Here is a 15,610-nt window from a genome sequence, read left to right as displayed (position 1 = left end):
TAGCAGAGGCATACAGGATTAAAGAGATAGATCCACCTGAAGGAATCAAGGCGCACTCTACAAGGGCAGTAGCGGCGTCATGGGCAGAAAGAGGCGCGGCCTCAATGGAAGAACTGTGCAGAGCAGCATGTTGGGCGTCAGCACACACCTTCACCAAACACTACAGAGTGGATGTAGGGTCATCAAGTGATGCGAAGTTTGGGAGGAAGATTCTTAGCGCAGTGGCGCTATAAAAAAAAAAAAAAAAAAAAAGAAGAAAGTTATGACAAGGAAGAGGAGGTGAAGAGAACCTCGTATCCTTTTTTCTTTCATTTGGTGTCCGGTTTATTTGCTTATTTGGACATATTGCATTAAATGGTAACTTTAAGTTGAAACCCGCCCAGTGATGTAACTGCTAGGGTATTACCCAGAGGTTGGCTGCCATGGGGAGGTAGAGGAAAGTACGGATTATTACCTGTTAGTACGATTTCCTCTACTCCTCCATGGCAGCATTATTCCCGCCCTCGAGTAATTTAAAAAAAAAATAATGATTTATATGTGTATGTTATGTTTAAGCTGTATAATTTAAAAGACACTGAGCCTAGGAAGGGGCAGTCCTTATATAGGGGAGGTGTCTTTTTTATTCCTTTCCAGATATCTACCTAAAGGGAGAGAACCCAGAGGTTGGCTGCCATGGAGGAGTAGAGGAAATCGTACTAACAGGTAATAATCCGTACTTTTAAGGAAATTTAATACAAAACTCCAGCCAAGTCACAAATCTTTACTCATAATCACGTTTTATTTCCTGTCTTACAAATGGTTCAATGTGGCCCCCACCTGCAGCACAGGCAACATCAAGGCGATGAGAGAATTCCTTCCAGATGTGTATCAGCATATCCTGATCCACTGACTTGAGTGCTTTTATTTCATGTTTTGTTGTTTAAGCACCTGAGCGAGGTGCAGTTTGTATGGTTTCTAATGTAGCAGTCTTCTTAGCATGTGAATAAATAGTGAATTGAGGGATTGCAAGCTTTCGGCTAGCTCTATTTGTGGATTTCCACAGGCTCCATTTAAACACGGCACAGATTTTCTCAACATGTCCCTAAACCTCCGGTCATTCTGTACTTTTCTACACGGACACCCACTATCTCAGTGGTTCCCAAACTGTGTGCCGTGGCACCCTGGGGTGCCTTGGTGGACTTACAGGGGTGCCCTGGATTGGTGGTCCATGACCCATTAAAATGATTTTTTTGACCAATGTATTAGGCAAATTGTGGACAAACAGAAGTAAATTCTGTCCCCCATCACATAACTGACACTAAGGATTAGATATAAACACAATTTACTTACTTTAATATTAATTCTTATCTTCTCAATTAGAAACGTTTGGGCTAGGGGTGCCGTGAAAAATGTTCTGATACTTAGGGGTGCCGTGATTGAAAAAAGTTTGGGAACCACTTCACTATCTTAAAACTGGCGAAACCACCGTTAAATTTTCTTAGGAGAGGGTAGATTAATGCTGAATCACCTTTGAAAAGCATGATGCACCATGACAAACAAATTTGTTTTCGGAAATGCAGAACATCTTTTGATGAGGACTTGACATTCCTAGGGTAAACCTAGAACTAAATGTTAAACGATGCAGCTACAGTGCCCCTATGCCAGCCATTTAAACTTAGAACCCTCCACCTCTTTGAAATGGTCAGTGACTTCTTTCATGACCATGCTTGAGAACTGAACTGAATGTGTCATGAAATCGGTTCATTCTTTTTGGATAGCCCTGTATTTAGCTATTTTTTTTTTTTTTTAGACCCAACTGCTTGGGTTTGTATTTCTTGGTATGAAACTAACTGCCACATTCTTGAATATTCCTATAGTCTACCTAGATCATCAATCCTTTGTTTTACCGCTCCTGGTGTGTCTACCATGTTTCATATCTTTTGCGTCATCTGCAAAAAGCCATACTTTCCCTTCAAAGGCCTTTGCAATGTGGCCAATAAATATATATTAGAAAGCACTGGTCCAAGCACAGATCCCTAGGGTACTTCACACGTAGCATTTCCTTCCACAGGATGCACTCTATTTACTACAAATGTCTCCTATCCTATAACCCCAAAGAATTATGTAACTGTACATTGATCGGACTAATCAAAAAAAACTCTGTACAATGAAATTACGCTGATCGCACGACCCAAATGAGATTAAAATATAAGGAATGTGGGGGAACGCTACCTAGTAGAAGTATGGAAATTGTGGCTGTTGGTGGATAAAATGTGTGGGGGCTCTAAGGCAAACCATTGGTGACTGGCATTTGTGCATAGTTTCATTATGCCAGGTCTGGTACTTGAAATGAGAAGCAATTATAAGATCATATTCTTTTGAAAATGAAACTTCTGATGATCAAGGGTTTTTATGTCATCTGAAAAAGCCCCATATTTAACCCAGTGATGCACAGTAGCATATACTTCCTGCCATACCACCACCTTTGCCTGTTACTACCAAGCTGAACAAATATTAATGGTGGTTTTATACCATCATTATTGTGCAACATATATAAGGAATTTAAGTAGTCGCTAAATTTTATTACTGGGATTTATTTAACATTCTAAACTAATTTAATGTAGCATCTGATCTGTTTGAACCATCCGTAATATCCTGAATAGGGGTGGAAACCGATCTTTCAGAATTCCCAGCTGCATTCAGCATTTAATAGGAATGATTTCAAGACCTCTCAGACTTGTCAACCCATGGCAGATTTATTCATGCTAGAACAAATAGCAGCCGCAGTGTGACAGCCATCACTTTTCCGTCCCTGGCTTTCCCAAACTTGTCTCGCACAAATCTGTCTAGAGTCAAAATTTAGGGCTGGAATATCACTTAAAATACACGTTCGGTAATGAAATGTGAATTTAAACGTGTTCAGTAAAGCATATTATATATATCATTGCAATACTGGTTTTAACAGACTTGATTAAGTTGGAATAGATCTTCCATGCATTCGTTTGGTCTGGTCACATTGTAAAACAGAGTATTGTGTTCGTTCTATATTATAGTAAAACATTGTTTAGCAGGAAATGTAGTTTATAGAAATGTACTTCTATAAGATATGTAATACTAGTAAACCCGCTCAAAGCAAATGCTTCGAAAGCTGGTCTGTTACCTTGTGATTATGCATGTGTGAGAGAGAAAGATGTAGATTCACTCACTGCCAACAGATGGCAGTGTTTCAGAGACACACAAACACTAGACATATATAGATAGCGCCATCTTCATCTGGCCCCATTAATAGGATTAAGTGAGCCAGAGCTGTCAGACTTAATCCTATTCTAATCCCCTACTGTATTGTTCTATGTATTGTATTGCAGCTGAGAACAATAGGCCTTTGGCTCACCAGGGCTATCCAGAGAAGGCTAGCTGAAAAAGGCTCCATCTGTATAGATCAGGCATGTCCAAACTGTGGCCCTCCAGCTGTTGTGAAACTACACATTCCAGCATGCCTTGCCATAGTTTTAGCATTCCCTAATAGCAAAACTGTGGCAAGGCATGATGGAACTTGTAGTCTCACAACAGCTGGAGGGCCATAGTTTGGACATGCCTGGTATAGATAGTTGTTCTATAGTGATATCAGATTATTTTAAATGTCTGATTCTGTATCCACAGTTGGCTATTCAGCCAAATCGAGTTTATATTGAGGGAAGCAATATTTTTCATTGTCCTAGTTTACCACCACTTTTCCGTTTCTCTTATTCTTATTACATTATGGAGTAGACTTTTATGTCCCGCTAAGTACATTTCTACATCACTAAAGTTCACAGCATATTATATATTTCACATGTAATTCTATCAAAAAAAATAAAAAGGACATTGGGCTATATCCAAATAGCTGCACTAAATTCCCACAGCTAATGGATTCGCCCGGGGTTATCCAGTAAAGATACTGAAAATTTCAGACTGTACATTTACATTTGTTACATAATGCAGAAAGCTAGGAGATACAATCTAGGGAACAATGCTAATGGGGCCTACACATGGGGCAATTTCAGGGTATTTTCTAAGTGATCTAACTAGATCGCTTAGAAAATGCCCCTACATAGCTCCTTGTGTAGGGGCCATAGCAATAGCGTTGCGTTGCCCCACGCGTCACTATTGCCTGGCGATTAATTTCCTGCATGCTGGATAAATCTAGTTAATTGTCAGTCAGGGCCAGGACAGAACACTGTGTGCTGACTGACCGATCTTGCTGTTTGCTCATCAAATCTCCCCGTGTGTAGGCCCTTTAAAAAGAGAGATCCTCTAATATAGATTTATTCTTTTATTTTGTGACCATGGTCACCTAGAAACGCTGAGCTTTTCTTTTTTGCTATAAATGTGACTATTATTCTCATAAATGAATCTCCTGGAAGTGAGCGTAACTAGATCAGAGGTCTGAATCTGCGTAAAAAGGGCTCAATAACAGCCGCAGCTTTTCCTCACACCAATGCTGTTGTGCTTCAACTGCATCTTCGCATGTGTAACACGAATTACTGGGTGAGGAACGTCTTACCCCAGCATCCCTAGGATACAGTGAGTGAGAAGGAGTAACCATCTACAGCTCGGGTAATGTGAGGTTTTCCCAACCAAACTAACCTAAATAAATAATTATAGGGTGGGGACCGGAAGGAACACTTGGTATAAGGCAGCCTTACAAATATAAAGCTGCTCTTAAATGCCAATCAAGGATAAAAGGATGGTGAAAATTGTTACTCAATAATGAGCTGTAAATCTCAAAATGTCCATATGGTAAGTGAATAAAATAATAAGAATAAAGAAAGGTTTGTTAAAAACCCCCAAATATTGACCGCACATCTAATAATGTCCTGGAGAGTATTCACAATAATGGACTAATTAAACTAATAGTACAAAGTATCAAATAATATCACATGCTTTAACAAAAATATACCTAATAATTAATATTAAAATGTAAAACGAAAGAGATTTAAAATTCGTAAATCTCACTTTGATGTCATTGCGTAGAATAGGCAAGACTTCCGAATGGCATTGCAGATTGGGGACCAAAAGTGGCCCTGGAAAAATTTCTAGAAGTGACCTCACATGGGCAGAACCAAATCAAATGTAGGCATAGCCAGTACCAAAATAGATAAATACATCACTACACCTGTGTGGAAGCCTTTGGGAGTCTAGTTTACCCAAGACCTTTTATGCTGCTGTGAGAATCCACAACACTCCACATTTCACATAATATCCCCCCCCCCCCCCCCACCAATGAGACTCAACATAGACCCCAAACCATCCATCAACCAGACAAAAAACTCATTACCATCATCCCCAGAATATCACTAATATGCCCACCCCTCCATCAGTGGAGCCCAGAAACACCCTAGAAATGGTTACACCCCTAGATAGCACCCACACTCACCCTGTAACAGATGTCACAATGGATATAGATAAGTGCCCGACCTAAATTTGTGTTTGTAGTGTCAGGTGCCCTGCTCTGTGAATAGAGGTTGGTTATATGTGAGACAGGAGGACGATGGGGCCACATCTTCGAAAACATTGGCTGACTGGTGGCCTCACAGGTGCATAGTCTTCCCAGTAAGGTCTGTGGCCAATCTGCCCCTGGTTGCGCTTTCCCAGCCCCGTCTGACTTTCCATGGTCTCTAGTTTTTACTTTGGTAGTTGCAAAAAAAAAAAGCTTGTAGCAAATGTTGTGAATGCTGTATCGGCCTGTAGAGGTGATTACATGTATACTATAACTAGGTGATTCATCGCGCCCTACGGGCGCTCTTCACACCGGCGTAAGGGGCTACGCCCCTTAATTTGTGAACATTTGTATTGTGAGAAATATGGTTAGAATTGTATGAAAGATGCCCTGTATTGCAGCTTCTGGCAGTGCGTGAGGGTCCAGCATGGCAGCACAGGAGTACCGGACGGTGGCCCTGAGTCAGTGTCTCCTCCTACTGGGTGGGAGTTAGGGTGCATGAGAGCAGGAGGCTGGGATATGAGGCATGATAGGGGTATGTGGGCAACACAGCGTCAGCGATTACCCAGTGGTGGAAGTTACGGTTCAGGAGAGCAGGAAGCTGGGTAGTGATAGGGGTGTGTGGGCATACGGGGGACTAAAGAGGGTGGTGGACACTGTGCAGCTTCTGCCAGTGGGTGAGGGTCCAGCGTGGCAGCACAGAAATACAGGAGTCAGTGTCTCCTCCAACTGGGTGGGAGTTAGGGTGCATGAGAGCAGGAGGCTGGGCGGTAAAGCATGATAGGGGAATGTGGGCAACACAGGGTGAGCGGGTCTCCACTGGCGGAAGTTACGGGGCAGGAGAACAGGAGGCAGGGCAGTGTCCTCCCACATTGATGGCAAAAGTATTCAACATCGGCCATAAACCATCGATTATTTGAAAATCATTGATGGTCGATGGGCATCCCTAGAACTGGAGGAGGGTGGGGGACAGTATGCAGCTCCCGGCAGTGGGTGAGCGTCTCCTCCCACTGGGAGGGAGTGAGCGTGCATGAGAGCAGGAGGCTGTATAATAGTGGTATGTGGGTAAGACATTGATAAAAGTTGTGGCGCTGGTGCAGAGGGCAGTGGGGAAACCTGCAGTGCGGCAGCCAGGGCCGGATTTCCCACCTAGGGGCGGTACCTGCTTGTGGTGGTACAGGATCCCCCATTGTCACGGGGGTACGTGAAATGCGGGAGCGGGGGCCGCGGTGGTCCGCTGGGGGGTGGAATTGCCGGAAGGGGGTCTGGGGGGTCTGCAAATTGCGGGAGGGTGGGTGGTGTGTGGGGATCCGCGGTTAGCGGGAGGGGGCGGGGGTCCGCAAATCGTGGGCGGGGGTGCGGGGGGGCTTGAATCGTGGGAAGGGGGGTCCGCAAATTGCGGGAGGGGGGTTGTCGGGGTTAGTGAATTGCGGGAGGGGGGGTTGCGGAGGTCCGTGAATTGCGGGAGGGGCGCGTGGGGTGCCGTGAGTCAAGGGGGGGTGGTGCGGGGGTCCGTGAATCACGGGAGGGGTCATGAATCGCAGGAGGGGGGGTGTGGGGGGTTGCCGTGAATTGCATGAGGGGGGCGTGAATCAAGGGAGGGTGGGCGCAGGGGGGGTGGTGCGGGGGTCCGTGAATCGCGGGAGGGGGCATGAATCGCGGGAGGGGGGGTCGTGGGGGGTTCCGAATCGCAGGAAGGGGGGTATGGGGGGTGCCGTGAATTGCGTGAGGGGGGCATGAATCGCGGGAGGGGGGGTCCCCGAATGTGTGAATTACGGGGCTGTCGCAAATCGCGAGAGGTGCCGAGGGGGCCCGCAAATCGCGGGAGGGGGGCGCTACGGGGGTTTCGTGAATCGCGGGAGGGGGGGTCGTGGGGGGTTGCGAATCGCAGGAAGGGGGGTGTGGGGGGTGCCGTGAATTGCGTGAGGGGGGCATGAATCGCGGGAGGTGGGGTCCCCGAATGTGTGAATTAGGGGGCGGTCGCAAATCGCGAGAAGTGCCGAGGGGGCCCGCAAATCGCGGGAGGGGGGCGCTACGGGGGGTTCCGTGAATCGCGGGAGGGGGCGGCGCGAATTGCGGGAGGGGGGTCGCAAATCACAGTAGGGGGGGGGTGCCGTGAATCGCGGGAGGGGGGGTCGCGGGGGGCCCATTTAATGTCGGGAGGGGGGGTCGCAGGGGTCCCGCGAATCGCGGGAGGTGAGGATGCAGGGGTCCTGTGAATCGCGGGAGGGGGCTCGCGGGAGGGAGGGGTCGCTGGGGTCCCGCCTATTTGCGGGAGGGTCGCGGGGGTCCCGCGTTTCGCGGGAGGGGGTGGTTGCGGAGGTCCAGCGAATCGCGGGAGGGGGTGGTCGGGTCTGGGACGGATATTAGACAGCACTTACATCGACAGCCATTACATCGACACCATTAGTTCGACAGCTCAATAGGTCGACATGGTTTTAGGCCGACATACCATTAGGTCGACATGTCATTGTGTCGACAGCTCATTAGGTCGACAGCTCATTAGGTCGACATGTTTTTAGGTCGACACTGCCATTAGGTCGACAGAGTCTATGTCGACAGTCAAAAGGTCGACATGGGTTTTTTCACTGTTTTTTGGCCGAAATGTCGACACAGTCGACATGGACACAGTTTGAAGTGTACCGCAGCCGCTCGCTATGCTTCGGGCACGGTGCCTCGCTGCGCTCGGTACACTATTTTATTCTCCCACCACGCCCTAGTGGATAGTAGGGCATGAAATACCGCCTGTCGGCACATGTCGGCTCAATAAACAGTGAAAAAACCCATGTCGACCTTTTGACTGTCGACATAGACACTGTCGACCTAATGGCAGTGTCGACCTAAAAACATGTCGACCTAATGAGCAGTCGACCTAATGAGCTGTCGACATATTGACATGTCGACATATTGACATGTCGACCTAATGGTATGTCGACCTATTGAGGTGTCGAACTAATGGTGTCGATGTAATGGCTGTCGATGTAAGTGCTGTCTAACAATAGTCCGGATACCGGGGTGGTCGCGGGGGTCCCGCGAATCGCGGGAGGGGGGTCGCGGGGGTCCCGCGAATCGCGGGAGGGTGGAAAGCGGGGGTCCCGCGAATCGCGGGAGGGGGGGTGCGGGGTCCTGCAAATGGCGGGAGGGGGGGTCACGGGGGTTCCGCAAATCGCGGGAGGGGGGGTCGCGGGGGTCCCGCAATTCGCGGGAGGGGGGTCGCGGGGGTCCCGCGATTCGCGGGAGGGGGGGTCAGGGGGGGCCCGCGAATCGCGGGAGGGGGGTTCGCGGGGGGGTCCCGCAAATCGCGGGGGGGTCCCGCAAATCACGGGAGGGGGGGTCGCGGGGGGTCCCGCGAATCGCGGGAGGGGGGTCGCGGGGGTCCTGGCAGAGGGTACGGATGTGCAGGAGTAATGGTGGATGGTGGCTGTGGAGTAATGGTTGATGGTGGGCGTGTACTGTAGCCCTGGCTGGGCGGGGGGAGGTGATGTCAAGGGGGTGGAACGTCAGACACATGAAAGTGAAACTGTCCTACACAGGAATGTTCTCCACAGAGGTTGAGTGACAGATCTGGCTAAATATATAAGAGATTCCTTTCCTTTCATATCTATTGATAAAACCAGTGCCTGCCTCTGTCTGCTGTCCACTCATGTCCCTAAATCAGGGTCATTTGGGTAGTTTCTGTTGTCATTAGTGAAAGAAAAAAGTTTGTTCATATTCTCTGACAAATGGCCAGAAAATCATTAATTATACGGGATGCAGTGTAAATCCCGGCGGTCGGGATCCCGGCGTTCAGAATCCCGACGCTGGAATCCCGATCGCCGAAATCCCGACACTTTCTTCCTCCGGGGGTGTCCACAACAATAGAGAATAAATTAGTGTGCCGAGCGTAGCGAGGCACCGGGCCCGCTGCATGGCGAGCGCAGCGAGCCCGCAAGGGGGGGCGATCCACGTCCCCCCCTTGTCGGGATTTCGGCGATTGGGATTCCAGCGTCGGGATTCTGAACGCCGGGATCCCGACCACCAGGATTTAATACTGAATCCAATTATACTAGGGTATGTAAACTTATGTTCACAACTGTATGTGTGTCAGTCGGAAGTGCATCAGCGGAGTAGATTAGGGTCTATAGAGTAGATTAGGTATGATCCTTTCTGCTGTTGTGTTCCCCTATCAATAAGATGTACAAAATGTTGCTGTTCCTTTCTTACCTATGCTACTGAGATCTGCCTTACAGGGGAAGCTGTCACTTAACATTATCTGTTTTGACCCTCTCAGGCTACCCTGCAGTTTTGTGTGGTGAAACCTCTCATGGCAGCAATCACAGTAATACTGCAAGCCTTTGGCAAGTACCGAGATGGTGATTTCAAGTAAGTTGTGAATACCTGACATCCACAGTTGTGTACAGGTGCTTGTTGTGACCTGCATCCAGTGCGCACGATGATTAAACACTCTCAAATATACATTACGTGGATGCAGGGTTGGAAAAAAAAGCTTTAATGGGGAAAAATGGAATTTTGCTTATTCTAGTAATACTGTGAAACAGTGCTATGTTTTAGAAACCTTGTTCAACCATGTTGTAATGTTTTCTAATGCTGGGTAAACACTAGACGTGTGCAACGGATCATGTCACTGCTAATTTCCCTGGAACTCCCGAGCAAATATAGTGCATACACACTGCAATTTTGCAAAAAGATATAGTCAGCGGCCACATTCAGGAGATTAGTAGTTGTTGATGATATCCATGTACAGACGACCAAGGATGTCTCTAGCAAGCTGCGGTCTGCGCATCTCTAGCAATGTAGGGCCCAATTCAGACCTGATCGCAATGCAAATTTTTTCTCTAATGGACATTATCACGTGCACTGCAGGTGGGGCAGATGTAACATGTGCAGAGAGAGTTAGAGTGGGGTGAGTTATTTTGTTTCTGTTCAGAGTAAATACTGGCTGCTTTATTCTTACAATGCAATTTAGATTTCAGTTTGAACACAGCTCACCCAAATCGAACACTACTCTCTGCACATGTTACATCTGCCCCACCTGCAATGCAACATGGTCCTGTCCATTAGAGAAAAAAATTAGCTTTGCGATCCAGTCTGATTTGTCTAAACGAATGGTCCGTTCTTATTTGTGTAAAATATCACCTTGTGTGTACCCAGCATTACATTAGCAGTACAATGTTTTTAGGATTTGATGCGCTTTATATAACATTTTTCAATAGAAAAATATATTTTTAACTGCTTTTTAATCTGAATATATTTACATAGCTAAACATATTAAAACCTACAAAATAATGTAAGAAATTAAAAATAGTAAGTTAATGTTAAGCATTAGTCCTACTTATTACTTACAATTAAATCTGAGTAGTTCTACAAAAGCATTTTTCAGAAATACACACGAGGAGCTGAGCACTGGACATGCCACTGACATTAAACATTTTAAACAAAAACACTACTTTTTCCATATAATAGCCATTCGTTTTTATTTTGTTAAACCATTAGTCTAGAGGCCTGTGCACACTAACAAATGCCCTCCGCCACCAATATTGGCGGCAGCAGCAGGAACCCAGCGGGAGGGCAGACCTCTGCAAGTGCATTAACACTTGCTGATGCCTGCTCTGAGGTGGCAGTGGGAGCGATGGCCAATTCTGCAGCATGGCCATTAACGATGACCTCCCTCATCTGCACATACTTGGACAAGGGAGGGAGTCTTTTTCACACACTTGGCGATATTGTGAACCATGTCGCCTAGTGTGTATGGGGCTTAAGCCAGCCATTTCATGCCACTGTAGAGTAAGGTAATGCCACTGTCGGGCATTGCACCAATTAGCATTTGGGGAGATATGGTGCACTCTATAGCTCTGTAAAACTTCTCATGTATATTAGTCCATAGTAATCTGACTAATGTCTTGTGTTAAACTAGTCACATCCAATTGAATTGCATTGTCCAAAGCAGTGGTTATCCTCTGCAGTTCTTGAGTTACCAAAGCATGTTGTGTTTTGTTGAGATTTTTACTCATACACAGGTCATGTAAGTTAGTAATTATCAGGTATGGATCAATGGATAGACAGCAACTAGGTTGACATGCCGGAAGGTTGACATGCCGGAAGGTTGACACAAGCATTAGGTTGACACAAGCATTAGGTTGACACAAGCATTAGGTCGACATGGGGAAGGTCGCCAGTCAAAAGCTGGACATGGTGTTTTTAAAAAAATTTGTCCCGACAGTCGTCATGGACACTGAAACGTAGTGCTGCATCCCCTCGTATGGCTCACTGCGCTCGCCAAGCCTCGGTGCCTCCCTACGCTTGCCACACTATTTTATTCTCCCTCCATGCCCTAGTGGATGGTAGGGCATGAAATACCGCCTGTCGTCACATGTCGACCTTTCCCATGTTGACCTAAGGACCAATGTCGACTTTCAGCCATGTTGATCTAGTGGCGTCGACTGAATGCTTGTAGACCTTTTGACCATATTCTGTAATTACCCCATCTGTTTCTATAGACTGAAATCCTCAGAACATGACCTCTTGGGAAAATAGGAGAGGGGAGTGTCATGAATTTGTCAGGTTTGAGTTTGAGAACCACTGATCCAATGCAAGTTCTTCCTGTCTATGTTCCAGCCAGTGCCTGTTCAGGGTCACATTTTGTTGTTTTTGTCATTGCAGTGTGGCCAGTGGTTACCTCTATGTGGCTATTATATACAACATCTCAGTCAGCCTAGCTCTCTATGCGCTGTTTCTCTTCTACTTCGCCACACGAGAGCTGCTCAGTCCTTACAGCCCTGTGCTCAAATTCTTCATGGTGAAGTCAGTCATTTTTCTTTCCTTCTGGCAAGGTGAGACTATCCATCCTGATATGTGCTGTGTCCAGAGGAATAGTGTTATGTTGTTATTGGTATGATATTGTACAGTTGAATAAACAGAGGGTCATAATGACTGACAGATGGTTGTGTGAGAGCACTGTCAGCACTCCCAGTACACCACTGCAGAGTCTGCGGGGATGGGCGGGAGATCTATTTTTATTCCCTAGAAAGTACATTTCAGAGGACAGGTTTTCTGTTCTGAACAAAACAGAAATGTACAAACCATGCTCTGTTTAACTCCAAACACTATGAATGGATGGATGGATGATTTGTACACTGGTCTACCCCGGGAGCAACCCGGCATTTGCGAGGTGAAGCTCCCGCAGTGACCCAGCAATAAGCTGGGTCGCTGAAGTCACCTGGGGCAGTTCTTTGGACGGGAGGGGAAGGAGGCAGCACTTGGAGCTGCTGCCTCCCTGTAGTGCGAACAGGATCCTGGTCTCTCGACCCGGGTTACCCGTTCACACTGCCCATCAACCCGGGTATGACCCGGATAAAACCCTCTTTTTAACCTGGGACGGATTGCCAGTTTTCTGGACCCAAGATTTTTCAAAATGCACTTTCACACTGCACAGTGACCAGCGTCGACCCAGCAACAACCCAGGGGGGAATAGGGTTTTTTGTGCAGTGTGAAATGGGTATAACATTATTGTAATTATAAGGTCAGATTTTATGTTGCTTATTTTATCATTATTGCATACATGATGATCCGTTTATTCTTACCAAGTACCTATTCCTAATACATTAGTGACATTAATTTTGTTGTACAGAACCAATATGTAAGAATACAGCCTTTAAATTCAGCATTAACCAGTTGCCTCGAGCGGTTTTGGTTTGGTCATACCACATGACTATCGGTCGTTAAGCGCATTAGTGGTGCGGCTGAGCCATAGAAAGTTTATCCGTTATATCAACAAATATCGATTCAGCCCATGAATTATCTCCCTCTACTGTGTGGGTTTTATGCCGATGTTTTCGGCAATTTTATATAATGTGTGTGTGATTTTAGATGTATGTACAATATGTGTGATCTACACCTAAGGTGCTGGTGGTGTTCTTGGATACCTAGATGTAATGCGTACTACACAAAATCTGAAAGTCCTAGCTGACAATTAGTAATTATTGATGTAGTCGCTGATTAGTTGGGGAGCCACCTAATATGCTATTTTATCTTACACGTCTAATATGCTTTTAATTGACTTTGTTCTGTGTATGTGTGATATAGGGATGCTGTTGGCCATACTGGAAAAGTGCGGAGCCATTCCGAAAATCCATTCTGCTGAGGTTACTGTGGGTGAGGGCACAGTAGCTGCTGGATACCAGAATTTTATTATTTGTGTGGAGATGTTCTTTGCAGCCATAGCACTACGTTATGCATTTACTTACAGAGTGTACTTAGACAAAAGGCTGGATGCCCAAGGTGAGTGCAGACGCTTTTCTCTTACATCAATCATGTATTAACCTGGTCCTTACCCGCTGGTCCTCTAGTTACGTGTAAATGTATCAGAAATATATAAATCTCATATTCCAGGGTTCTCTCTCGCTGAGCAGATTGATTGGCCTAAACAATGAACTTGCCAATTATTGGTATGAGAGTCCAACATTTTGCTGACCCGTCATCGTTTGTGGTTGAAGCTTTCTATGCGCCTAAACTGGGCCCGTTCACAAAGCAGAAGGCAGCAGACCATTTTTGTTATGGCGGTCTTAGGGAAAGTCCTGAGGATCAAATAGGATGAGGGTCCCCTAAAGGGAAAATAAAAGGATCCAGTGGTTGTAGGTCAAATTCTATGGGGTACATTTACAAAAGCTTTTAAATATGAAAAGAGGTGGCCGATCAGATTCTGTCAATCATTTCTCTATTGCAGCGGTTCTCAAACTGTTGGTCCCGACCACCTCAGCATGGGGTGACGACTCCTTGTTGCTGACCATCAGACTAATGTGTTTGTTGAGGGGAGACAGGGGATAACTCATTAAGTAAACGCCCTCTGCTTCCCTCTTCTATCCCCCTTCCCCCTTTTCCATTCCCTCTTTACCTACTGCCTCCCTGTCACAAAAGCGGTCACTTCACTTTACTGACCATACATGCTGCGGCCATTCTGTGGTAACTTGCTGGGGTCCTATAATAATATTTATTGTCTGACGGGGTCCCAGAACAAATAGTTTGAGAACCCCTGCTCTATTGCATTCAACAAAATGATAGACCCGATCTGATTGGTTGCTATGGGCAACATCTCCTCTTCATTTTTGGAAGCTTTACTAAATGTACCCCTATGTTTCTATAGTACGTGTTGCTATGGACACTTAAAATACACAGGTGTGCAAAAACAATTCACAGGCTCGTTCTAAGCAAGGTTTGTGTAGGAATGCTACTGCCACATGTTAGAAGCCATGAGTTTTATTAAAATGAAAAACTATTTTTGATGTGTTTTATTAAAGTGGTTCTATCCCTACACATACATGTGTTGTGCTGTCATTTTGTACTTTACTTTCTTTATAATTGCTTATAATTTCTCAGTTTAAGTAGTGTTTATGATATTGGTCTGGACCAGATATACTCAGATCAGCACAGCTAACAACGTTAATGTCAAGGGGCAGATTCATAAGGGCAATTACCATAGCTCTCCGCAGCATGATGGTGGAAGTATTGTATCTGCGCTGTGGTACTGTGCAATGTGGAAGCTCCATCTGCTGCCTGGTTACTACATATGCCTATTCTCCATACCTCTACCATCACATTCTCCAGGACTCCATGACCTCAGCAACCCACCTTCCTGTTAGTTGGACTGGCCCGGCTGGTTCTGTCTTACAGGAATTTGGACTGCTGCATTCTCACAGGCAGGGTGCTCTCTGTCATGTTTTCCTCTTGTGTTCCCACTATGGGCAAGATTGAGCAAATCTTGAAGAGAGATAACAAGTGTCAATCAAGCAGCTCATTTCAAACCCAGCATGTAACAAGACAGGAGCTGATTGGTTGACAAGACAGGAGCCTCTATCCAGGCTGACAGATCATGAAGACTGCTGACTTTTGTCATTACTCAAGGGCGGTATTCAATTAGCCTGATTCGCCATGTTTTTATGGCGAATCTGTGCTGTTTGGCGAATTTTTGACTAAAACGGTGAATCACCCTATTCAATGACCACATGGAGAATACATTTGAAGGTTTTTTTCGCCATGATTCACCGAGTAGCAATCGCTATCTTTTTATGGTGAAGTGGAATGTGAACTTTTAAAATAAAGTGTTTTTGTTTTTTACATTTGGTGTCAAAAAATCAGGAATTTTATTCTGAGGAGGGG

General features: G+C 45.9%; 1 protein-coding gene across 3 annotated transcripts in view; it reads left to right on the top strand.

Moving 5' to 3' along the window:
• TMEM184B (transmembrane protein 184B) overlaps nt 1-15,610 on the top strand; it is a 90,393-nt gene that overhangs the window by 64,971 nt on the left and 9,812 nt on the right. For all 3 annotated transcript variants that reach the window (XR_014454358.1, XM_083156477.1, XM_083156478.1), the window contains exons 7-9: nt 9,729-9,820; nt 12,119-12,288; nt 13,541-13,735. Coding sequence is in view for 2 of the 3 variants with exons in the window: in XM_083156477.1 (XP_083012603.1) it covers nt 9,729-9,820; nt 12,119-12,288; nt 13,541-13,735 (457 nt within the window). In the remaining variant the exon portion in view is untranslated. The remainder of the gene's footprint in view (nt 1-9,728; nt 9,821-12,118; nt 12,289-13,540; nt 13,736-15,610) is intronic.

Source organism: Crinia signifera, chromosome 8, assembly GCF_055691185.1.
Source record: "Crinia signifera chromosome 8, ASM5569118v1, whole genome shotgun sequence".
NCBI classification, from domain to species: domain Eukaryota; kingdom Metazoa; phylum Chordata; class Amphibia; order Anura; family Myobatrachidae; genus Crinia; species Crinia signifera.
Note: the sequence above shows the minus strand (reverse complement) of the source record. Positions and strands in the feature narration are given on the sequence as shown.